Source organism: Heliconius melpomene, chromosome 16 (assembly GCF_056956725.1).
Source record: "Heliconius melpomene rosina isolate 202511_hmr_F chromosome 16, ASM5695672v1, whole genome shotgun sequence".
NCBI classification, from domain to species: domain Eukaryota; kingdom Metazoa; phylum Arthropoda; class Insecta; order Lepidoptera; family Nymphalidae; genus Heliconius; species Heliconius melpomene.
The window spans coordinates 1,847,488-1,872,802 of record NC_140404.1 but is presented as its reverse complement, the minus strand read 5'-3'; the positions used below and the strand labels follow the sequence as shown (position 1 = coordinate 1,872,802).

The 25,315-nt window shown below is 32.4% G+C and overlaps 1 protein-coding gene across 1 annotated transcript; it reads right to left on the bottom strand.

The window, feature by feature from the left end:
• Positions 1-2,736: 2,736 nt before the first annotated feature.
• On the bottom strand, positions 2,737-24,574 carry Rh50 (Rhesus blood group-associated glycoprotein Rh50). Its single transcript, XM_085199079.1, has 10 exons — positions 24,466-24,574; positions 19,648-19,777; positions 10,668-10,859; positions 7,931-8,073; positions 7,315-7,483; positions 6,366-6,478; positions 5,852-6,046; positions 4,262-4,423; positions 3,808-3,901; positions 2,737-3,078 (listed from the first exon to the last, which is right to left on the bottom strand). Exons 2-10 carry the CDS (start codon positions 19,760-19,762, stop codon positions 2,996-2,998), a joined length of 1,266 nt encoding a protein of 421 aa, XP_085055205.1. The 5' UTR covers positions 19,763-19,777; positions 24,466-24,574; the 3' UTR covers positions 2,737-2,995.
• Positions 24,575-25,315: the final 741 nt, after the last annotated feature.

The window sequence follows — 25,315 nt, the reverse complement described above, 5'->3', positions numbered from 1 at the left end:
GCTGGTACAGTATTGGTTCTTGGGCAGGAAGAGTATAAAGTTTCTAATTAGTGAAGAAAGTAAATAAATAAGGGTTTATATTACAGAGTTGAGTTTTTTTGTGTGTATTTTGTTTTTAAGATATTTTAAAAATATTAATATAGCTAAAAATTAAGTTATTTATATTATATTATTTAATTTCACGCTGCATAAATATATATTAAGGCAATTCACTCCGATCTCCACTTTTTACTTAATTCTCAAGATATTGCCTGAACATGAACTCAACGTCACGCTTGGTATTCTTGGAACTTGGAACCAGAGTGGGAATCGAAACCACAACCGTTATATATATAGTAATATGCCGTGCCGTTGTGTCACGATGACTTTAATATTGACACGTACAGACTTAATTATGGAAATAACATTTTAAATATTATATGTATTGAAAACTGGGCTTAAAATAATTGGTGATCAGTAAAGTTGGTCGTGACAAGATTGACACCTGTCCTTGAGTGATAGGTGATTGATTGCTGCACGAGCTTCACTGAACCCACGCGGAACGATGTCACAAATGTGACGGGACAATTTTACACTAGTTCTGTTTGTGAATTTATTCAAACGACAATATACAAGGTTTATAAGTTGTTTATATTTAAAAAAATATTAAAGAAAAATCAAAATCAGTTTCACGCTATGTCTTCCCCTTCACAATGTGTTAAGACACTCCGTTCCTCACTTTTCATCGATTTTTCCGAGGCATTGTATATTGAGTGACGGAACTCAACGCCGGGCTTTGCCTTGATGCAAAGAAATGATAATATCACTAATAGTAGTGGACATCCAACCTACAAGCAACGCGTTACAATCACACCCCTGCGAATCTGCGTTGCGACGGCCTCAAGCAAAGAAAAATATTTAAAGAAAAATATTTGGCTATTTTTAATAATGTAAATAATACTACTTTTAATAATTTAATAAATATTTTTTTTATAAGCTGACATCAAATATATACGAATATTATTATATATTTCTTCCTGTTATAGACATTATAGAAATATTATGTTTTACAAAAGTGCGAGGAAAACTGAGATAATTATGTCACATTGCTTATTCAAAGGCACCTTCTACTAAGCGAAGTTCCTCGACGCTCTATTATGCTTAACCAAACTGGAGAATCTCTAGTTAATTCTTCAGTTATATATATTATATATACCTTATTATCTTTGCTATCAAATTATTTGAATTGATACTATCATCCTAAAGAAAAACACTTTAATATAATTATTTCCGTATACATTCAAATTGTGGTGAGGAAATGATCTTTCTCCTGAGGTTCCCTGAGCACTATGAGGATTTTAGGGGTTTTCAAGCGTCGTTTATGCACCTTCACCATCAAAGCCGGCTTTGCAATCTTCTAAGGTTGTAGATGTCCATGAGTGAAGATATCCATTTACTTGGTAGAAAACCATCGGTACATTCGCTATTTATTGACATAAAAAATGTAATCTTCTCATTCTCACTAGAATTAGGTATGAGCCTAAACCAGCAAACTCTGAGACTGATATTATTATTTTTACTCATCAAAAGTCAGTAAATGTACAATTTATTCAGCAAAAGGAAAAATTCTTACTTTAAAAAAATTACCCTGAGTCATCTGTACCCACAATCATCATAATTTGTGAAGTACGGACAGACAATTTAAGTTATTCTTTGTACTCCACCACATATTCGTTGTTTATTGAGTTGCGTGGACTTATTTTGAATGTGTCTTCAGTTAATGAAAATATATAAAATTCTTTAATAAACTATGTATTTTCAATATGGACTATCCTTTTATAGTGACACCTTCAAGCTATTTTATTGCATAGCAAGGTAAGCAAAGAAATTTTTTTTAAAAATCCGCCTTTCGTTTTCCACCTGAATTCGAGACATTATGAGTGAGAGGCGGAACTTAACCTACAACTATTGCGTTGTTCTACGCCTCATTTTAAAATGAAGTATTGGGGATTGTAATGATATGTGACTGTAGACGTGTTAAATATTTAAAATTTAACTCTTCCTCTGCCTACCTTTCTTTGCCAAGATACAATATACAAAAAAGGCAGATTTTGATGCATAAATATCTCGTCCACTGTAAAAAATCAGATAAACTACAACAAAAACAGAAACAGAAAGCACATTGCAAACAAAGAAAGAACATAAAACTTCGTCATCATATAAAAAGTCACTATAAAGTGCAACCATTCCAACACTGGTGTTAAAAAGCTGTTATTTCTATAATCTTATTTACATACAATGTTGTCGATATATTATCCTGGGCTTACATTATTTTTAGTCGTTCACAGTGAAGAGAAATGGTGAAACATTTAAAATTCACGGGATTTTCAACTGTATTTCTTGTGTCAGAGAGCCGTTGCAAATAAACAGGTGTTACCGTGTAAAAATTGAAGTGTAATATTGCGTTGCGGGATTTTCGGAACATTTCCGTACATTTTGGGCACCATGTGCGGTTGTGATTTGGTAATGCTATGGTTTGTGAGAATAATGGAATGGAACCATTTGATACAATTTTCATTTCACAGGTTTAAGCTTTTTCCCGTACAGAGGGACAATCAGAGACAACATGTACATTGTAGAGTTAAGACACTCTGATCTTAGCTTTCCACCCAATTCTGCCTAAGGGAATTGATAGTGTTTACTTCTCTCTGCCACGATATGCGTAGGGCCTCATCTCATCAGGTATAATGAAATTACAAATAGAATTAAAAATAATAATTTTATCACCAAGAATCATTAATATAATAGTGCCTTACTAAAAATAAATTTATTATAAAGTATATAATATTATTTGTATAAAATTATATGTATATTTTATATGTAAATTTGTAGTCGGCAACATTATTTTTTAGTATTATTTTTCTTAACCAGACAAAGTCATGAGTATCTGCTAGTTTATACGAAAACTTAAACTTATTATAATATTGTTCATGTATTAAATAGTAATAGTCCATATTTAAGGCAGAACCCAGTTAACTTCATCGTCGTATTTCTCATGCTCCTTCAAAGGCTCGAACAAAGCAATCTTAGCGATGAAACCTGTAACCAATATTTTTTTTATATTATTATTATTTTAAACAAATACTTCAAAAAATTATTAGAAAAAAAACATAAATAATGTTAAGCTAAATAACATTTCAACGTACGAGAGCAAATAAAAGTTAACTACAATTCTATCGTAAGCCCTAGTAGACTCTAGAAGTAACGATGATAAGACGATACCTACTACGAGATATCTGAAAACAATTGACGAGATTGTGCCTGGGGGTGAGTTACGATCATTTGCTTTGAAAGTTATTTAATCTTAAGACTAGGGGATGATTTTTTTTTCTCAATTTTATTATCAAGAAACCCTGGGCCACGACAGCCTCAATATCTCTATATCTTTAATTTTACTTGTACTTGTAATTTTCATTTTACTTGTATCTTAATAAAAACTTTGAAACAACGCTAACCAGATTATCTCACTACCTTGAACTTACAAAACGCCTAAACATATAAAATTTATTTTGTTATATCCAGAGAGCAATTTCGTTAACTTTAATAACTTCAAACGCTGTCTAAGAAGCCGAACTCGGTGATTAATTGCTTCACTTATTATTTTTTTATACAGTTAAAGGATGATTGGATGAAGCTAAATAATGTAATAGACGAAGAAGAATGGTTTGATTTGAAACATTTTCTTCTACATGTATAATGTTTTTTTTTCAGGTTCCCGCTATGTGCGGGATATATTTTGTTATATAGTTAAAAAAGGAACAAACTTACCGGTTATAATACCCCCACCAATCGATAAAAGAAGAGTAACAAGTAGAGCAAAAAGCTGATTAAGTGCTTGCTTCCCCGTAGTCATTTCAGCGTCCTTAAAAATAAACATATATTTACAAAGCTGAATTAAGAACAAACTGACCTAAATATTTGTTTAATAGTATTTTGAGACACCTGTCTGTAATGCGAAGGTTGTTGGTTCCCACATGGTGGAATTATTATATTTAAATTATTTTCATTTTCCTGCTCCGGTATATATATGTAAGGATAATTAGTTCCACAGGCATCGCCCAATTTTCAAAATATTCCGTCTTGAGTGTCAGAACACTACGTCGCTCTTTGTTTTTGTACCAGAGCGACAAAATGAAAAGTCAAGTCAAGTCATTCCCTTAATTGGGAATCAAAAATACGACAAACTAAAAATTCTAAAGCAAAAAAAACACAAAATACTTACTTCACCAATACCCTCAAACACTATACCAAGTTCGGCCCCATATTCTTCTTTAACAGCCAAAGCAGCAAACAATACTGATAGTAGACCCGAGTATATTCCAGGCATTCCGTGCAAATTATTCACGCCGCAGGTGTCCGGTATACCTATTTTAGTTAATAGTGGCTGAAAATATATAAATATAAGTATAATATATGATTAATGATTATAGGAATAAAGTAGAAGAGTAATATAAAAATAATGTAAGTATTATGGTTTTTCCTAAGAACTGTTTTATATTGACACAAGCTGTAGCCCGCGATTTCGTTCGTGTGGACTAGAAAATACAATTTTTTATTTTATCCCGTTGTAGTAGGTATTTTAGGAAATATTCTCTTAGTGCTCTCCTACAACCCTTTATAAATATTCTTCTGAGTAGAATTTGACTTATCAAATATCCATAATTTAATGCTATAATTCCGTAATTGCATAACAAATGTCTAACCACAGTGAAGATGTGGTAACATAGTGATTTAGAAGTGTTAATTAACATATAAATCGTTTTTTTGTTCTTCTTCTTCTTTAATTCATTCTTCTTCTTCTGTGTAGTACATAAGTCTCTGTATGTACTATACAAACAATAAAGCCTTTAATTATATAGTGTTTTTTTATCTTTTTTATATTATATGATCAATTATTAAAATAACCGATAAGGGTTCCTACAATTTAATATTATTTTTCTATATATATATATATCACCATTTAACGTATACCAACATAAATAATTGAATTACTATCCAATAACAACGTTACTACTAGAAAGTTATACCAACTAAATCATATTTAACCCGATATTTCGCTTTTGCAGGTAAAAATGTATGTTTTTTTTAGTACAAGCCGTACAATTTTAAAAGCGTTATTAAATTGTATTTGTTAGTTAATCCACTCACCGTATAGTCCAATATAGTCTGTTATAGCCTATATTTTTTATGCAATACGATATAGTGCAATACGGCGGAGTGGTCACAAATAATTCACGATACGGGTATAAGACCTGAATGTGGCATGCTTGTTTATCTATGGCGATTTTTTAGGGTATCTAAATATATTATACCTACCTACCTAAAAATATTTCTATTTTACAGGTATTTTTTTATATATATGCAGGCATGGTACATATTAAATTAGTTTACTTTATGATATCATAAATTGGCTGGCTTCACGTTACAACATTTTGATTATTGACTGGCGTGGAAACGAAAGATTGTTTTATTCAGCTATGTATGGTATTATGTTAGTTTTAGCATCACGCCGTACACAGCAAGTTAGGCAGAGGGAACCTCACTCCGTTCCCTACTTTTCGGCGAATTTGGGGGCAATGCCTGTTGAGTGGCCAAACTCAACGTTGCGCTTTGCCTCGACGTCAAAGCGAACAAATGAAAATATCAAATATTTCATTTCCTCGAGTGGAAATTCAACCCAGGACCTGTAGCGTTTACTGTGACACTTTATGCCCCTACAACATGCCGCGACATCGGCCTGGTTGATTCTATTATGTATAACACATCGCCTTTTCTCAAATTCAAGTTGAAGAAAATTACAATTGGTACTAACCGTCAAAAATCGATATCCCAACACACTAATAATACCAGCGGTAATCCCCACGGCTATCGCACCACCAGGTCCTATCATCATATTGCACACTGAGCCCACAGCAACACCACCAGCTAGTGTGGAATTCTGTACATGCACCATGTCTAATTTGCCGTTGTGTTCGCTGAATGTTGATGATAGTACGAATGTTGTTACCTGTAATGTTAATATCTTTTTTCAGCTTCACAGTGTATCCCGCAGAGGGAAGTGTTAAGACAATCCCGTTCCCCATTTTCCACCGAATTTTAGAGACAGCATGTGGAGTGGTGGAACTCGACGCTGCGCTTCGCCTCGACACCAGAGCGAAGAAATGAAAATATTAAGTATTTTATTTCTTCGAGTGAAAATCGAACCGACAATCTGCCTCATTCACAGAGAAATTAACACAAGTTTTAAGCATTAAAAATTAACCCAAAAACCTGTTAATTAGGTACATTTTGTGTTTTTTTTAATTAAAAGTAAAATTTGGGCTTACTGTGGCTGCTGCCAGTGACAGGTATGTATTGACAACTGCCCTCTGATATTCGCTGTTTGTGCTCGTCAATCCAGAGTTGAAGGATGGCCAATATATCCACAGGAATATTGAACCTGTCAAAGATGTACGACCAAAATATTAGCACATCCGGCACTTTGGCGACAGGATTTAGATGAGCTCTTGGAAAGGAAATTAATATAACGTAAAAGGTAATGGTTTTTTTTTGTATAGTAAAGGAAAAATTGAATCTTTCATGACGCCTTCGTAGTGTATTAACACTAAATCTCGAGGGCTGCAGGTTCATTTTCTATTTTGATATTTTTTTTTATAATGTGGATTTTTTACGGTCTGGTAAGACAAACGTAGCACTGGATTCTACTAAATTTTCACGTTTTCAAAAAGGGGCATTGAGGGAAAATTACCGTAATAATATGCGTCTAGTTAAATTAAATCGGATTTATATATTTTTTTAGATTCTCGCTGTATTCCACACATAGCAGGTAAAAGGAACTTAGGAACCTAGTGCTAAAATAAATAGGACGGTTGTGGGTTAAAATCCAAGTTATTTATTTAAATAATTCGATAGTCTCATTGGACAAGGTGTGCCTTCAAGTATCGCAACCCACGCTATTTTTCTTTATAGAAACCCAAATCAAATAAATATACTTAATTTATCCCAAATCCCGGGTAGGCAGCGGAAACCTAGTTTTAAGACACATCGGTCCCAACTTATCGCCCTATTTTCGAGGCATTATTGAGTGGCGGAATTCAACGCTGCTTCGATATTCGAGCGAAGAAATGAAAATATCAGTAAATAATATTTTTCGCTAGTGAAAATAGAATCCACAACCGTCGCGTAACGTCACACGCTTTACATTGTTCCTACCATGACAACTTCAAACTCTACATATTAATTATATTTAAAACAATTATAAACTTAATTACTTACCAATCATAGCAGTAGTATCAGAAACATAAGACGGCCCACTCAGATCTACGGTTGGGGCAGTTGGTGTGGTCGGAGCTTCAGCTTTCCTCGGTTTTATGGCCCAACTAACTCCAAGACCAAAGTACGCCCCAAAAGCGTGAATAGCTATGGAACCGCCCACATCGGCTGCCTGAATTATATGTATTACTAAGTTATGCTATTAGTATAGTTATCTTATTTATTATGTTAGGAAGCATTTTGTATGGAATAATAGAATATTAAAATCGAGACAGGTAATCTATATATATAAAATCGAAAGGTCACTCACTCATCACGAAATCTCAGAAACTACATGTGCTAGGAATCTCAAATTTTGCATAGGAGTTACTTATAGGACGTAGGTGCTCGCTAAGACGGGAATTTGCAATATTCGACTTCTAAGGGGTTGTTTTTGGGGTCGAAAGTTTGTATGAAACTTCGTTACTACAAATGTTAGGAGTCTCAAATTTTGTATAGACGTCACTATGACGTAGTCATGGAGACAGAAGTTAATAATAACATAGAATTCTACACAACGCAACGCATGACGCTAAAAAAAGGTTAATAACTTGCGTAATATCATTAATGAACTTCCTACCTTGAATATATGCTCCACAACCCAAAAGTTGAGACAGGCGACAGCTACTTCGATTATCGATATGAACAGCAACTGTAACCCGCTGGCCAGTCCGAGTAGAGCACCAAAAGTTATAAGCACCGTCGCTGACATTATATCGGCCTCTGATGAAAATGTGATAAATATCGAATATTATATTGCAATTACAAGTTCGAGTCCTGCTAAGTTAATGTTTAAAATGTAAATAGCAGGAGAATGAGTGGTAAGAGAGGAGAAACTTCACTTAATTCATTGCTTAAGAAATCGGTATTGAAGATACTGGGGGAAGTTTACGTGAAAGCATAAGGGCCCTCCGAAGTTCATGTCTGATGATGACAGTGGATGAAAGAGGTATGCAGATACCTTAACGTCTGGATTTCTGGCTAACCCACCAGGGACTAACAAAAACGCATTCCCCTTCAACACGCAATGTCTCCAGAATTCTCTCCAGAGTATCTTAACACTAGTATCTCTTTGTCTACCCTGCATAAGAAGCTGGAAAAAAATATATTCATAATTTCATTCCATTAGAACGTCGTATCTATAAATTCATTTATTTGCATTGAACGGTAAAACCCAGCACAGCCTTGTAAGGTGAAAATATTAATTTCGAAAATTAAGTATTAAAAAAGTGATTACTAAAAGCCTAAAAAAGATAAACAGCTGTGGATCTCGGGGAGGTTTAAGATTTTAAATCCTGCCTTGTATTTTTAGCAAATTAAAATGAGTAAATATTTGTTCTTGTTAGATAGTAGAAGTAATCTCTGGCTTAAGATACTTCAAGACCGTTGTAGTCCAGGAAACGGTTCAGTGAATGCACTTTATTTATGTAAGGAAATAGTTAGAGCTTTATAAAGTATAAATTTTATTACGACTAGTTTTGCTGAACTAATTTTATTAGGTTTTTTAGTCTTGTTATCCATTTACTTTACTATAACTACATTTTGAGTTTTTCGATGTATATTCCCATATGTTAGGAAAGGTAGAAATTGGGAAGTGTTGAAACACTTCGTTTCTCACATTGAATGTTACATTTATTAAAAATTATTTTAGACTGAATTTGAATCTTGAACTTTTGTAGAGTAAAACACATGAACTAAACACACACTTTTAGCAGCAAATATTTCTATAATCCTATAAGCTTTTATTTAACTTTGCTCATAAGTTACGTTAGTTTAAAATTCGTAAGCTAAATGCTGAAAATATAGAAAACATACTTGTTTACTGAACTGTTAGAAACAACGATAAATAGTAGTTGAATAACTCTTTTAAAGTATGGATTTATTTTTTTGTGTTTTATAAATAGTTTAAAGGTCAATGTAGTGGAATATTTTTAAGTATTTTTCCACACAACGATCATTGGAATAATAAAATTATATTTTAGTATTATATAGTCTATAGTCTATATCCTTGTCTCCCCACCAAAATATTAGTGGGGAGACAAGACAAAATATAAATATAATATTACCTATATTACATTTTTTTAGAATATTTAAATAAATATATTATTACTTATATTTTATACAATAAACTGAATATAACAAGGTTATATTATAACCTTGTTATATTGAGTTTATTATTAATGCTAAGTATGTATACTATACTTTATTGAAATACTTAATATTTAGCCCAAAAACACCCCCCCCCCCATCCTCCTATTTTTTATCACGATTATCTATATAATATGTACAAAAAAAGTAGCAGTATCCAAAAAACCTGAGAATAATTCAAAGAAAACCAATCTTCGGTAATTTTGATCCTTCCATACGACCACATTACCTTACTGTGGGTTCCTTGAAAAATTGCTGCTAAGATTGCCAAGAGCTTTATTATAACATTTCCAAAGAAGAATATTTACTCGAGTGGAGGTTTTATACGTTCTTCATATCTCTCATGGAGATATATTATGATAATGTTAGCGGTGGCGTACAGAAATATTGAATTATGTAACTTTTAGCGTTCTAGGTTCAATTTCGATAGTATTTTTGGATTTTAGGTTATAATTTTTAGTACAATTTTAGTAGGCTGATGGAAAACTATGTAATAAAAACTAAGAAACTGTATTTGCTGTTTGTAATTATTGTAAAAACACTAAATAAAAAAAAATACTCCTTCACGCGGCATCCCGTATATAGCAGGGTAGGCAGTGGGAACCTAATGTTAAGACACTATATGACTATGTACGAAATCTTAGAAACTGGATTTGACCCACTTATAATAATTGTAAAAAAAAAATAAACAATCATACAATTATTATAATGGCGACCAGCTTGATGAGTCATCGCTGATAATGGAGCCAGGAACTGCATGCGAGAACTCTTCAAAGTCCCTTGAGTTTAGACTCATATAAATTATAGCTCCAAGCATATTCTAAAGCACTTAGAGCACTTAGTCTAGCATACTAATTAAGTTTTTTAGTTTAAATATTTAGTGAAATGTTTAATAAGAAGACTCCCTTAACACGAAATAATTTAATCTCAATTTCTTAGTATTCGGAAGAATGGTAATCTTTCTTGCGCACTACTGACTTGGCTTAAGGAAATTTAAGAAGATTATATTTTTGTTTATTCCTTTCAAAATATTGTTACTAAAAGAAATAATTCAAATAAAAATTATTCTATAAATTATTAAAGACATTTCAGAAAGTTTATGTATTTAATATCTACATTACGCATATTTAAATATCTCTATAGGATCAAATATATACAAAAGGACTTACCCAATATAGTCTTTTTGGTGACATATATAGTGTTATCTTTCATATGGTAGAAAGATTGACAAAGTAGCGCCCATTGTATCACCAGTGCGGCCAGAAACCAGTTAAATCCCAATGCACTGTAGCAATATTTCTTCAAAAACGTCATCAAAAATCCAAAACCTATGAATATCATGATATGGGTACCTTCAAAACCTGAAAATGATTTTACAATTAGTTAAAAGAGTACATTAACCGTACGGCATATTGGTGAGGGCGTTTGGACGGATTCCAAGAGGCCCGGGTTCCTTTCCTATGAGATGGAAAAAATACTCGTATAAATTACAGCTTAATTTAGCTTTACGCTGTGTCTCTCATAACTTTAATATAATATTAATTATCTTATAAAGAGAATGGGGTAATGCATCATAAAATTTTGGCTGTCTGGTCCACTGGTTGAGGAAAATACGCAAAAAAAAAACTGAATAAATATGCAAATTAATATGAAAATTAAGATAATCACAGAAAGGATGCGCGGGATAAAGACCAGTAATTTCATTTGGAATTTTTCCAAATTATATGTAGAAGCTACATACATATTACATACATTGTACGTAAAGCTCATTACGTTACATTTGTGGAATAACCTTAATATGTTAAATCTTATCAAGATATATTTTTAATCAGAATTTTGGACTATAACGTTAAATTAATTTATTTTATTCATTTTAGGAAGCCGTCGTGGTTCAGGGGCAAAGTGATTAACTGTAAACGCGACGGTCGTAGGTTAGATTCCCATTCAGGAAAATTAATAATTATTTATTAATATATATATTTCAAACATCCTAATGGTTGGAAATTTTCTACCACCTGGGATCCTCTTATAAAAACTTTGAAGTCTCAAACCCACCACACCAAGGTTATTAGTTAGCTTATTCTGCAAGGATCCAGAGCAGATTATTAAAAAATCGCTGGCAGTAGTTCGACACTGACAGACGGATGCCACCTCGGACTACAACGAATCGTAAAGTAATACACTAGTAAAAGAACTAAGAGTACTACTCTCTTTACAAATCATAAAAGTATTTTTTTAGGAAAAAATATATTTTCACAACCACAAACATTAAACTAAGAAAAATATTATTCCATTCACAAAATAAATACCGAATACTTCTTCTTTGATATAATAAGAGAAAACAACGCATCAAAATCCACAGTATAGAGCAATAAAGGAAAACGCTACTATCTCAATACTACGAATTCTATGTGCAACCGTTTTTTGTACTATTGCCCCCTCGAGGCCTGTTAACGGCTACTGTGTGATTTTGCAGGCAATTTTTCATTTAGCATTTTTTTTCTTTGTCCAGGTATTATAGCGGCTTTGTAAAGGAGAGTTTAGGCGTCAATTTTTTTGTTTTCCTATTATGTATTTAGACCCTGCTAAAGGCAAGAGGGAACCTAGTGACAGGATTGGTTCTACGTATTCTGCTTAGTTTTCCAGGCGTTGCGTGTTGAGTGGTGGAACTTGACGCCGAACTATGCTTTGTTACCCGTTCAAGAAAGATGATGAAAATAATTAATTCCCAAAGGGAATCGAACCCACGACCGCCGTGTTTTAAGCACATCGGCCTATTAGATTATTATTCAACGAAATTATTATATTTTCTTATATTAATTAAAATTGAAGGTTTAATCGGTTTTGGTTTCAACAAGTTATTTAATTGTTTCATTTAAAATTGTTTGGTAGTAAAATGTTCGGGAAGTGGAATCAGAAATTAACAGGATTTTCAATAAATAAATTGATAGTAATTTGTTTTTGATAAATACAGGGGTTGTTCTCATAAATAATGTATTAAAAAGTTGGAAGTGGAAGCAGAAAAGTTAAAAATAAATAATAGCTTTTACTCTTTTGTTTGATATTTACTCTCTGATAACTTAGGTCAAATGTTTCTACTATGTTTACATATTATATTAACATATATGAGGTGGGTTAGGTTAGTTAGTTAGTTATACCCTGGGATCCGGCCGTTGAATCCTGCATATACGAGTTTTCTTAATTAAACCTATATTAATGAATAATACATGATTAGTAGAACAGATTACACCTGGGTTGCCTGGAAGAATCCTGCCGCAATCACCTTTAATTACATTTTTTCGTAACTCGTTTTTGGAGAAAATTGCACCAATACGTTTTTTATATGAATCGCACATCATTTGAAAGATAATCCCATAAGGAATTGGAAAATTAAGGGTTGCCAGCTCTCAGTCTGCCGCAAGTCTAGGGTTGCCTGGTTTAAACATGTCACTAAATGTTAATAATTTGCACTCATGTGTTTTTTTAATGAATTATATATCAAATTAAAGCTTATTTTTTTCTGAACACTATAAAACAGGGTTGCCTGGAAAATTCCTGCCGCAAACAGGGGTTGCCAGCGTTTGAAATATTTTATTCCGGTTCCGTTTGACTATGAGAATAGACGATGAAATGCGCGGTCTGCCTTATGTTTTAAAGTAAAATATTATATAATAGAAGGTCAATCTTAAAATCAATGTTTATTCTAATTGTTCACCTGTTAAATGATGATTTTAATCATATTAAGTACACGCAGAAAACTATTTAAAGATCATGGGGCAGAAGAAATCATCCTTATTTTTAAAGTAAAATAATGAATCTATAATATTGAGTCTTTGCAAAATCTATTTTCTAAATACTAATATTTATTTATTAATTTAAATTACCATTTTGAAACAATTAAATTATCTAGTTAAATAAATGTTTACAAATATTGATCTACTATAAACTATTAATATATATACATATACATCATGTTCCCTTAATATAATGAAGGGTGACCATTATTGCGGATATTTTTTTTATTAATTATATTGAAAAATACATTTCAATGAACTCTCTCTCTTCGTCCTCTACTTGTTTGATTTGACAAGGCTTGCCGCAATTTTTTTTTCTCACGCAATTTTTAATAATTTGCATAGGAAAGAAATATATATAATAGAATTATAATAAACAAAACTAAGTTAGCAAAATAATTCGAAGAAAATCCGACAGTAATGCCGACTAATAAACGCTATTTACGGCTTATGACCAAGAGTCGGCAAATATCAATTAGTTGGCTATTTTTTACTATAGATAAAAATTTTGCGGCGCGATACAAAGCAAATCAAATGCAATAAAATTATTTTCGAAGATGTATTGTTTCTAAATGCAATAAAAGTGCAGATGGCCAAATGAGTTGTTTTTGAGCATATTACTTAGTTACTTACCTTTCGTTTTGGAGTAAAGACGTTTTTACTTGACAAAAATGAAGATGTGTTTTTTGTGCGGCAGGAGTGAAAATGTGATAGAATTTAACAAGGAATCTCTCCAAAAGTGTAAAATTATGTTATTGTTTCGCCAAAAAATGAATTTTAAATACAGTGACATTTTTTTAAATAGTGACACAATGCACAGTTATCATTTACAGTATTACAAAAAGTTCATTGTTTTAAAACAAAAATATAAAGAAGTATTTTTTAATTATTTTCTAATGCAAAACGTAAGTATGCTTTAATATTTAATATTATATAGTTTAATAAAATGTAGACAATTGTGGCCGTGGGAGTTGCCTCAGTTTTGATTATACTAAGTTAGGGACGTTAGTGAGTGATTACGCTTTATTATAATTATAAGAACAATTCTTTCAGACCTAAATACCTTAAAAACTATCAGCATAGACGGAGAAGTTCTTGCTAGCGACATTTTTTAATCTATATTTTTTAATAGTTTTTATTAGTTGAATAGTTTTCATTTACTTTGCAAAAACGTAAATATTCGTACCAAAAAGGTGGGCGCCATAGTTTTTTCTACGGATACGGACGGCGTTGTCAAATCAAACAAGCAGAGGGCGAAGAGAGAGAGAGAGATTGTTTATTGAAATGTAATTTTCCACATTTTCTTAATTAATAAAAAAAATATCCGCGATAATTGTCACCTCTCATTATATTAAGGAAACATGTTGTAATTAATACCTTATAGTAGATCGATATTTGTAAACATTTACTTAATTAAATAATTTAGTTGTTTTAAATAACCCTTTTATTTAACTAAATATTATTATTTATAAAATAAATTTTGCGAAGACTCAATATTATGGATTATTATTTTACTTGAAAAATAAGAATGATTTCATCTTTAAATAGTTTTCTGCGTGTACTTAATATGATTAAAATCATCATTTAACAGGTGAACAATTAGAATAAACATTGATTTTAAGATTGACCTTCTATTATATAATATTTTACTTTAAAACATAAGGCAGACCGCGCATTTCATCGTCTATTCTCATAGTCAAACGGAACCGGAATAAAATATTTCAAACGCTGGCAACCCCTGTTTGCGGCAGGAATTTTCCAGGCAACCCTGTTTTATAGTGTTCAGAAAAAAATAAGCTTTAATTTGATATATAATTCATTAAAAAAACACATGAGTGCAAATTATTAACATTTAGTGACATGTTTAAACCAGGCAACCCTAGACTTGCGGCAGACTGAGAGCTGGCAACCCTTAATTTTCCAATTCCTTATGGGATTATCTTTCAAATGATGTGCGATTCATATAAAAAACGTATTGGTGCAATTTTCTCCAAAAACGAGTTACGAAAAAATGTAATTAAAGGTGATTGCGGCAGGATTCTTCCAGGCAACCCAGGTGTAATCTGTTCTACTAATCATGTATTATTCATTAATATAGGTTTAATTAAGAAAACTCGTATATGCAGGATTCAACGGCCGGATCCCAGTCTATTAGGTTGACTTCCACGCTCTGGTAACGATTGAAAGTTATATATACGCGTCAATACTCCGAGAATTCTTCAAAAAGTGTGAAACAGAGGGGTCTTATGCATTAAGACCCTTCCGTTTATAGTTCTACATGAACGGAGTGCTTAAGACACTAGGTTCCCAGGTTCCTTCTGCCTACCCAGCTATGCGCAGTATAAATGAAACTAAAACATATATGCGGGCGTGGCGTAGAAGGATAGTGTTTGGCTGTAAACGTGATCTTTGTGAATTTGAAGCCCATTTGGAATAAATTATGTTTATTTCTCCGCGACGATGAGTTTTGCAACATAAGACGGATCGGACGGACGGACGAAAAAATATATAAAATTGTATTATGTTTTTTTATCTACTTACACCACTGATATATTATAACTTTATATAATTTTATAAACCATCCATCATTTGCCTACTTAAGTAATTTGAATAAATCAGTCAATTATTTATAAGACATATTTTCTTTTTCCTCGGGGAATCTTTGAAAAGATATTCAAAAGAGTATTTTTAGGTTAAATTTTATTTTAAGTCTAGAGGATTAATAATCTTATTTTTTGTTTCGAATATAAGGTTTCATTGTATTCTATGAAGAATGATATTAAAATTTCAATAAAGGTCCAAGAAATTTTTTTTTACTTTATTGTAATTTTTTTTTGTATATTGATAGAGTGTTCAATTTCTTATTGGACAAAAAATAACTTTATCTACTTATAAAACACCAACCAGAAATGTGTACAAAATAAAAAAAAATGTAAAATAATAAAAGAAAGTTTCTGTTCTTACTTTCTTATTTTTTTATACGAACGAATGGAAGTGAATAATACTGATGTTATTAAGGTAAAGTGGCATCAGCCTAAGAATTATTTCCATCACTAATACAAAATCTACTCCGATTAATGCGATTCCACCTGATTTGGGACTATCTACCGTCCGATCATTCATTTCATTCTGATAAAGCTTGTTGACTACTGAAGTAAATATGTATGTATGTATATATTTTACAAATTTTACGAAAATAGATTGGAGAACAGAGAATTTTATTTTTTTCATAGCTTCACCCTTTACGACATTCTATTCCCATGAAGACATTTCTGTTATTCATTTTGCGCCCAATTTTCGAGACACGAACGCCCAACAACGCCCCCCCCCCCCCCCCCCCCCCTTGCCTTGTTACCCTTAATATTTTTTTTGCATGATTATTATTATTGCCTTATTGTACATGTTTTTTCTATTTATTTTGTATATAATTTTTGTAAATTTTTTATGTGCAATAAAGTATATTGTATTGTATTGTATTGTATTGTATTAATAGAAGATATCTCTTCACGCTAGTCACTCCATCCTTCTCTTTTTACTTACAAATATTACGTACGGTACGGTAATATTAGTACCCAGAGACGAGAGACGCAATTCCTTTAAAATACTGGGGAAAGTGAGGAACAGAAGTGTCTCAACACTAAGTTCCCTCAGCCTATAGTGCTATCAATTCGATGCAGCATGAAGCTGAAAATATGAATATTTGATGGACAACAAGCCCAACCTTTAACCTGATGAAATTGCCCCGTACGTACAAAGATATAACCAGTAATAAGGGACGATTGTTCTGATTAACCGTAAGCCTGTCTTTGAAAGGTATCAGCCAACAATGGGTATTGAAGAGTAATTTGTGTTTCCATTACGCAGTGCGCTTGTGTCCCCTTGTGTCCCCTTGTGTCCCCTACCGCTGCTTGTTTAATCTCATGGGTTTAATGGAAGTGCTGTTTTAGTGTTGAAGTTATCTTAAGTTGTAGATATTTTGTATCTGTTTTATTAGGGTTCCGTGCCTCAATAGAAAAAAACCAGCAAAAAATTACTCTCTATGTATGTCTGTCCGTCTGTCAAAACCATTTTTCTTAAGATCGCGTATAGGTATTAAACGGAAATTATTATCAATTATCCAGGTCTACGGTTCTTTGAAGCACAGAAAGAAATAAGTGAATGTAAGTGCTGTACTTTACACTTACACTTTTCCCTTACAATTACGAAATATGGTAAGTGAAATGTTTATACCCTTATCTACCTTCATACGGAACCCTTGGTGTGTAAGTTCGAATCATAATTGAGCGCTTACGAGTATTTTTTGATGCAAAAACAAATCTTTTCAAATGTAACCCAAACACCAAAACTTATTTTCTGATTTGACCACGAGGGCGAAGCCGCAACTAAAAACTAGTGTTCTATAAAATACAAAAGTATGAAATCATATAGTGATACAAGACGATAATTGGATCGTGAAACAGATTTACTGGTTAATTTTCATCTAATTTAGACAATTATATCCAATATCTGATTTACATTGAGGTAATCTCTTAAATCAGAACTTACTTTACTGAATTTATCACATTCCTGACTGACTAACCCAAAACTTTTATTAAAAGGCTTTTTTATTTTTTTTACCTTCACATTGTATCCCGCACATAGCAGGGTAGGTAGAGGGAACCTGGGAACCTAGTGTTAAGATGCTCCGTTAAAATCAAGACCATCAAATTCAGAATCTATGTTATTGAAGTCGAATCAGTAATTCCTGAGCTTAGCGTGTTTAACCAAACAAATTCTTAAATTTTACTATATCCCTAAGTATCGAACCCATGACCTTTGCACATCAAAAAATCACATTTAAAAACTAGAACTTTTATAGTGTAATTTATAATAGTGAATTAAAATTATATTATTATGCAATGTATTTTAATCTATTCCTAACATGTAATATTGAGTTAATAGTTTCACATCCTACTAACGTCGTTACGCTAATCGCAAAATCAAGGCGTAGTCTATTAAACTTGATGGGACCGCGTCGATAATATTAACTTTGTTTTAACAAGAAATTCGATTTGTTTCATTTAAGCTACACGATGTATTCCGCGCATAGGGTATACAGAGGGCACCTGAGAACCTAGGGTTAAAACACTCCGCTTTCTTTCGTTACCAGAGCAAGTAAATGAAAATATTAAATGTGTCATTCCCTCGAGTGGCAGTCGAACCCACAACCATCACGTTTACAATCACACGCTCGTGCTCTTGCTTGTTACAGGAAAAAAATGAATTAATCTGAGTTACTGATAAAACATCAAAATGGATCTGGAAACTTTTTGCAGCAGTTTAGTCTAAATAACATTACACTTTTTCTAGCATTAGAGTAAGCAGAAGGTAATTAGTGTTAATACACTCTGATTGCTGACTTTCTTAAATTTTTTCAAGACATTCAGTGGTGGAGCTCAACGCCGTGTTTCATCTACCAGACCAATAATATATGGTTATCTCTTCTTAAACCACAAAAATGTAAGATATGCGTGAAAATAATAATTATTGCACTCGATTTCGCAAGAATCATGTTTCAATTAATGGGATTAATGAAGAATCCAACATTTAATTGTTTGTGGTATTTAGACGCTGTATCGTATTACCATCGTTAATATTCATATAGCCGTGTGGGAGGAATTAAAACAAATTGTTTTAATAATTATAAACTGGCGTGCCGTTGACGAAATTGTTATTGTTATTGTCACTTAAATTGCAGTTAGGATATCCTTGGGAGATCAAGATGGTTGAAGATTCTAGTGTCATTTAGGAGAAAGATATATTTATGGTATAATGTATACATGTTCCTTTTGGGAGACCGTCGTCGTCATAGTTGGTCAGTGTGTCACTGTAATTTTTATTTTCCCGCTCTGGTAAATTATCCATTCTGCCAATCAACTCGAAATAATTTGGAATCCTTGGAAAGTAGGGAACTGAGTGTCTTAGCTCTAGGTTCTCCCTGCCTACCCTGCTATATGTTGAATACATGGTGATGGTAAAGAATATTTTGCTATGAAAAAAAGAGGAAATTAAAGTTGGATAAACGAGTATTTTTATTTCGTTTTCCGAGGAACATGGGATTCGTATAACTTCTTCGTAATATATTAATTATTCGTATTTCGTAATTAAAATTCTAATTTTTAAACAGTTTTTGGCAGCTATAAATACATATATATACAATATTATATTATGTACAATTTATCACCGTTTTATATAATCAAGAGTATATAAAAAAACACACATTCTTCACACTAAAATAACAGGAAATACATATTTTTTTAGCAAATCCATACAAATTTATCTAATTATTTACAAATAAAAGTAAATATTGACTCACCTCTCAAATCGTGATCTTTATCTCCACCGTATCTCACGAATACAAAATATAAGGCCATGAGAATAACCTGAAATACCAGCAACGGCAGGTACTTCATGTTAGCGAATTTCATCATGATTGAATTTGAAACCTGAAAATTAAATTACCATTCAGTTTAATTCTTAGATTATGGCGTTCCGAATGACATTAATGACGTTTACAATATTCAAATGTCTTATTAGTGTGTAGGTTTTCTATGTATTCTATATAATAACATGATGATTCCTCTTTGACACTTAAACGCAGTATATTTTGTCATAATTTTGTTATATGAAAAATTAAGATAGACAAAATAATATATATATATATATATATTTACAGTCAAACGCTATCACAATGTTCTTGAATTATGAATGAAGAAATAATTTCTTTTTCAGCTTCACGCTGTATTACATACATAAAAGAAGAGGAACTTGGGAACCTAGCGTTAAGATACTCCGTTCCCTTTAAAATACTTATGTTCTCCACTTACCGCCGAATTATCGTAACATGTGCAAGCAAATTAAAAATATTTAATATCTCAGTCTTAAATGGGATTCCAACCCAGAACCTGTCACATTTACCCTGCCCCACGACCGCCTCGAAGAACTGATAATTACTTTAAAAGCGGTATAGTGCAGAGTCTCAAAGGATATTCCAGTAATCCCCAATCAAGGAGAGGCAAAAACCTGACATAACAGTAATTTAGTAAACGCTCCCAGCTCAGTGAGGTTGACCGTGGGGGAAGTAACAAAAAATTACGATCTGACTTCCAGCGATTAATCACAAAGCTTAGTCACACGTCCGATGCCCGTAATTAGGTGAGAAATTCCCTTTAATCAATTCTATTCGGCAAGTTAAATCTTACCATAAAGGTGAGTTGGGGATGTTCGGATAATACTTTTGCCTTTTTCTTATTTTTTATATATTTTTCTTAAAGAAGAAAAACTAAGACAAAGATTTTTTACGGGTTCATAAATTTTTCGACGTTTCACTCATTTAGGACTATTCCTGGTAGAACCAATATATATCTCCTCTTTTTCCAGAAACTATAAACATGGACCTGCTCCCGGGTTGGATTTGAGTCACAACTGTCGTGTACGTTTTTGGACACTTCTCAACTGCCTTACGTTAATTACTATTTTTAGTAAGAGTTGTTCAAGTAATATGAAAAACTAATGCAGTATAATATTTACTAAATACTTTAGCTTAACTAAAATGAAGTAAATCAACTTCACGCTGTATCCCGTATATAGCAGTGTAGACAGAGGGAACTTAGTATTAGGACACTCTATTCGTCAATTTATACCGAATGTTTCGAGGCATTGCGTGTTGAGTGGCGGAACTCAACGACCAGCTTTTTGCTTTGTGTCAGAGCGAAAAAATGAAAATATTAAGAAATAATAATTCATTTCTCCCAGTGGGGAACGAACCCAAAACAATCGCGTTACAGTCATAGCCTTGTATCACTGCGCCATGAAGGCCTCTTTAGCTAAACTGTCTTAAGATTAATATTTGTAAAATATTAAAATGGTTACTTTAAAAGCTACTTCTTTAAAAGCCCTGTTTGTCCTCTGAAGTTTAGAAGTACTTAAGCAATTTGGTCAATTATTTATAAAGTAAACTCATTATATTTACAAATGTTTTAACTTTAGGCGATGGACAAGGCGTGTGACTGTAAACGCGACAGGGTGTGGGTTCGTTTCCCGCTCAAGAAATTTAAGTATTTAATATTTTCATTTCTTCGATCTGTTGTCGAGGCATAGCGCGGCGTTCAGTCCCGCCATTCAATACACAATGCTTCCAGAATTCAGTAGAAAATGAGGAGAGGAGTGTTTGAACATTAGGTTCCTTCTGTACCCTACTGTGTCCGGAACATAGCGTGAAGCTAAAAAAATATTTTAACTTCATGCACCTTATTTGAAGTGAAAATATAAGGATTATAGTGACGAATTACTTTTTCGCCTTCAATCCATCCACGTCGAGGTGTTTTATAGAGAATCATATTTTTATTACTTAAATAAGTTTCACGATATCAAATTTAATATTTATATAATAAAAATAACGGATTTTGTTAATCGTTGCTTGGAATTTTTCTAACTATATATTTTTTTTGTTTTTTTTTGGTTCTTATCTTAAAAGCAGTTAAATCTATTTAGACAGTCAAACAAATGTTTGAAACACAAATAAAAAAATGCAAAATTTCAATTGTTCAAACAGTAAGCTAGAAAGAACTGCGAAAAGTCGTCAAATGCATTGAAAATTGGTTAACTCTAGTTATTAATTCACCGATCGTCGATTCACATTCGATCTAATTCTAAATGGAGATTGGACAGTCATTATGTAATTTGGTACACGCGAACGTGGAAACTTTATATTTGACCTGTTATTGCTGAATTGCTTACACTAGGAAAAACTACCTGGTTTTGCTGTAAATTTTCATATATCTATTGTAACATGTAAGAATTTTCATTAATGTTGTTTTAGCTTCACGGAACATAATTTTAAGATTCCGTTCCCGATTTTTCATAGAATTCTGGAGGTACATTGTGTGTTGAGTGGTGGAACACAACGCCGTTAAATATTTCGTTTCTTCGAGTGGAGCACGAACCCACAACCTCTATTTATTTTTACTAATATGAAAAATATATCTTTTATATTAAAGGCAAATAACTTCACGCTGTTTCCCATAGCAGATTGGGCAGATGGGACCTGGCAGTCTAGCATTAAGACACTCTGTTCCCATTAAGACAAATCCGTTGTCCACTTTCAGTTCTTAACTACTGACATAAGACAATATGGAGTCAGCTAGTGCATTATAAAGAATTAGTTTAATTCTATATGTTAGAGCATTCTTTATAATGTAGATATTTTAACTGAGAATGCTCTTTGCCACACACATAGTTAATGTGTTCAAGTTAAACTTATTATCTATTATTAATCCTAAGTACAGATGAGAGAGTTATGCAGAAAGTCATTGTCAGTTTTAATAAGGTATACTTCCTTTTCCCAGTTGACCTACAATCCTGAAAGTGGTATGGAAGGGACGCGTTTCCGACTCGCACTTAACCATTTTTTTTAGTTATTTATGTTATGTTAACAACAAATTTGAGAATCAAAAGATAATAACACTAATGTATAAACATAGATTAAATTTATTTTGATGATTAAGATAAATACCCACTTAAAGTGCTTATATAAAAATAATAAATATTTCATTGTGATGATAAGGAAAAGTAAACCAGTGTTTATTACTAAAAATCTGAGCAAACAAGAAGTAATGTTAAACTACCGTGAATTTTGGTTTTTCAAATTACATTATTCAGATTTTTGTTAAATGCTTATTTAGTTAATTATTATGTAGAAACCGTCGTGGTGCAGGTGTGACTGTAAACACGACAGTTGTAGGTTCCATTCACACTCAGGGGAATGAAATATTTAATATTTTCATGTTTCTTGCTGTGGTAAGGCGGCAAAGTGCGACGTTGAGTTTCGCCACTCAACACGCAATGCCTCGAGAATTTGGCGGAAAGTGAATAATGGAAGTGTCGAAATGTCTTAGCACTAGGTTCCCGGGTTCCCTCTGTCTACCTTACTATGCACGGGATGTAATAAGCGTGAATGAAAATATGACACAATCATTTAATGAACAATTAAAAATATTTACTCTGCATAGCAGAGTACACGAATGCATTGAACTAGGTTATGACGTCACATTCCATACATCCACACAGTTTCATCAATCACACTGTTATGTTTTTGAACTTTCATATTACAAATTCTATCGAGATTTCATTTGAATATGGAACAAAAGCTGTGTATGAAAAGTTATATTGTTGATTTCGCTGTCACATTGTATCTACTGTACTAGGAATTTGATCGTTTACAGGTATTACAGATTAGTTTTTTACATGAAAGGTGTTTTGTACATTTGTTTTTTAGATTTCCATACTGAATCCCGCAGCAGCTTCTAGCAGCAGAAGGAGGAGAGAGAACCTAATGTTTAGTCACTCTGATTGGGGATCAATTTTCAAGACATTGCTTATAGAGTAACGGAACTCAACGCCGCGTTATATCTCGTTACATGAACGAGGTAATGAACATAATTCAATCCCTCGAGTCTATATAATTTTACATCGTTTTCAGTAATTTCTGTTGATGTTTTAATCACATAAATAAAATGTTTTAATAATTAAAACGATTAATTTTTCACTACACTCTTATTTTATTTTTCCAAAAATTATAACACCTGTATGAAATTGATGAAGTAGGTTATTTAAGTTATTAATAAATGTAATATAATTATTTAAAGATTTTAAATTAGTAAAATTACAAGATGTGCCCATATTTTTTTACCTTCACTTTATATCCCGCACATAGCAAGGTAGGAAGAGAGAACCTGGGAACCTAATATGAAGACACTCAGATCTCTATTAAGACACTGCTATTGCCGACTTTCCACGGAATTTTTGAGGCCAGATCGAAGAAACGATAATATTAAATATTTCATTCCGCCGAGTGGTAATCGAACCCCCTAACTGTCGCGTTACGAATCGCACGCTTGTGTTCCTGCGTCACGGTCGCCTCATATAATCCATTTAAATATTTTTAATGAAATATGTAGGTGTATCCATTAAAAATATTTTTAATGGATTTATCAATTTACTGGACTGAGAACCACCAGTTACAAAAATACACTCTTGCACCAAATTATAAATTACACATATCTCAAAAAGATTTTATAAAATATTTTTTATTTTTTATTGAAAATAAATAAATAAAAAAAATATTTTTATTTACCTTCTCAGTAGATACCCAACGATCCGCACTTGAGCGCTAACTGAGAACATACACTCGCCATACTTCGCACGCGTCCATCAAAGCCAATTTGTTTCAGTTGTATGATTTATAAGGCAATTTAGAAAATGTCTAAAAATAGTTTTGTTTATAACAAGTCTAATAAGATGCTTATAAAAATAACTATGTCATTGTGAAACATTTGGTAAATATAGAGTGATTGGTAGACGGATAGACAAACTCATACAGGTGGTGGGGCAGGTCATTTCCAACTATTTTTACCTCATGTAGCATGCATGCTACGAAATTTCACGGTTTTCAAAATATTGTATTTTTTTTCTAAATATGCGCTAGAAAATACTCTTTCACTGACTACTGGCGTATTTGTATTCTCTGGTATATACAAAATTTAATACGTAACATAAAACCGCTTGAATTTTGTAGTTTTTTGTTTATTGCTTTACGAAATTTAAAAATGTAAAACTATGGTCATAAGAAGTAATTTTTTGTTTGTGTTTATCTAAAATATTACACCAAAGAAATATAACACCTAAAATTTTAAAAACATCCTCACTTTGTTTTCTTTCGATTGATATCGATTGATCACGGCCTGTTTATGATTACACTTTATAGTTCTGAGACCTCATAGTACATACTTGAGGACACCATTATTTTTTTAAACATTCTTGATTACTTAAGAAAAAGCGTAACTTTAGATTGGCTCAATAGACCTTTGATGTTCGCTAAGAAAGAAATTGTTCGAATCAACTGACAAGCGCATACCACCTCAGTCTACCTTTGACCATCGAGTACTACAAAAGTACTAGTACTGCAGTAATATGGTTAAAGAGTT

Coding starts and splice junctions, on each gene's coding strand:
- Rh50 (XM_085199079.1), bottom strand. CDS start 19,762: ATGATGAAATTCGCTAACATGAAGTACCTGCCGTTGCTGGTATTTCAG. Junction 10,860..19,647: donor TAAAGATCACGATTTGAGAG/GTGAGTCAATAT, acceptor AATCATTTTCAG/GTTTTGAAGGTACCCATATC. Junction 4,424..5,851: donor TGGGATATCGATTTTTGACG/GTTAGTACCAAT, acceptor ATATATTTTCAG/CCACTATTAACTAAAATAGG.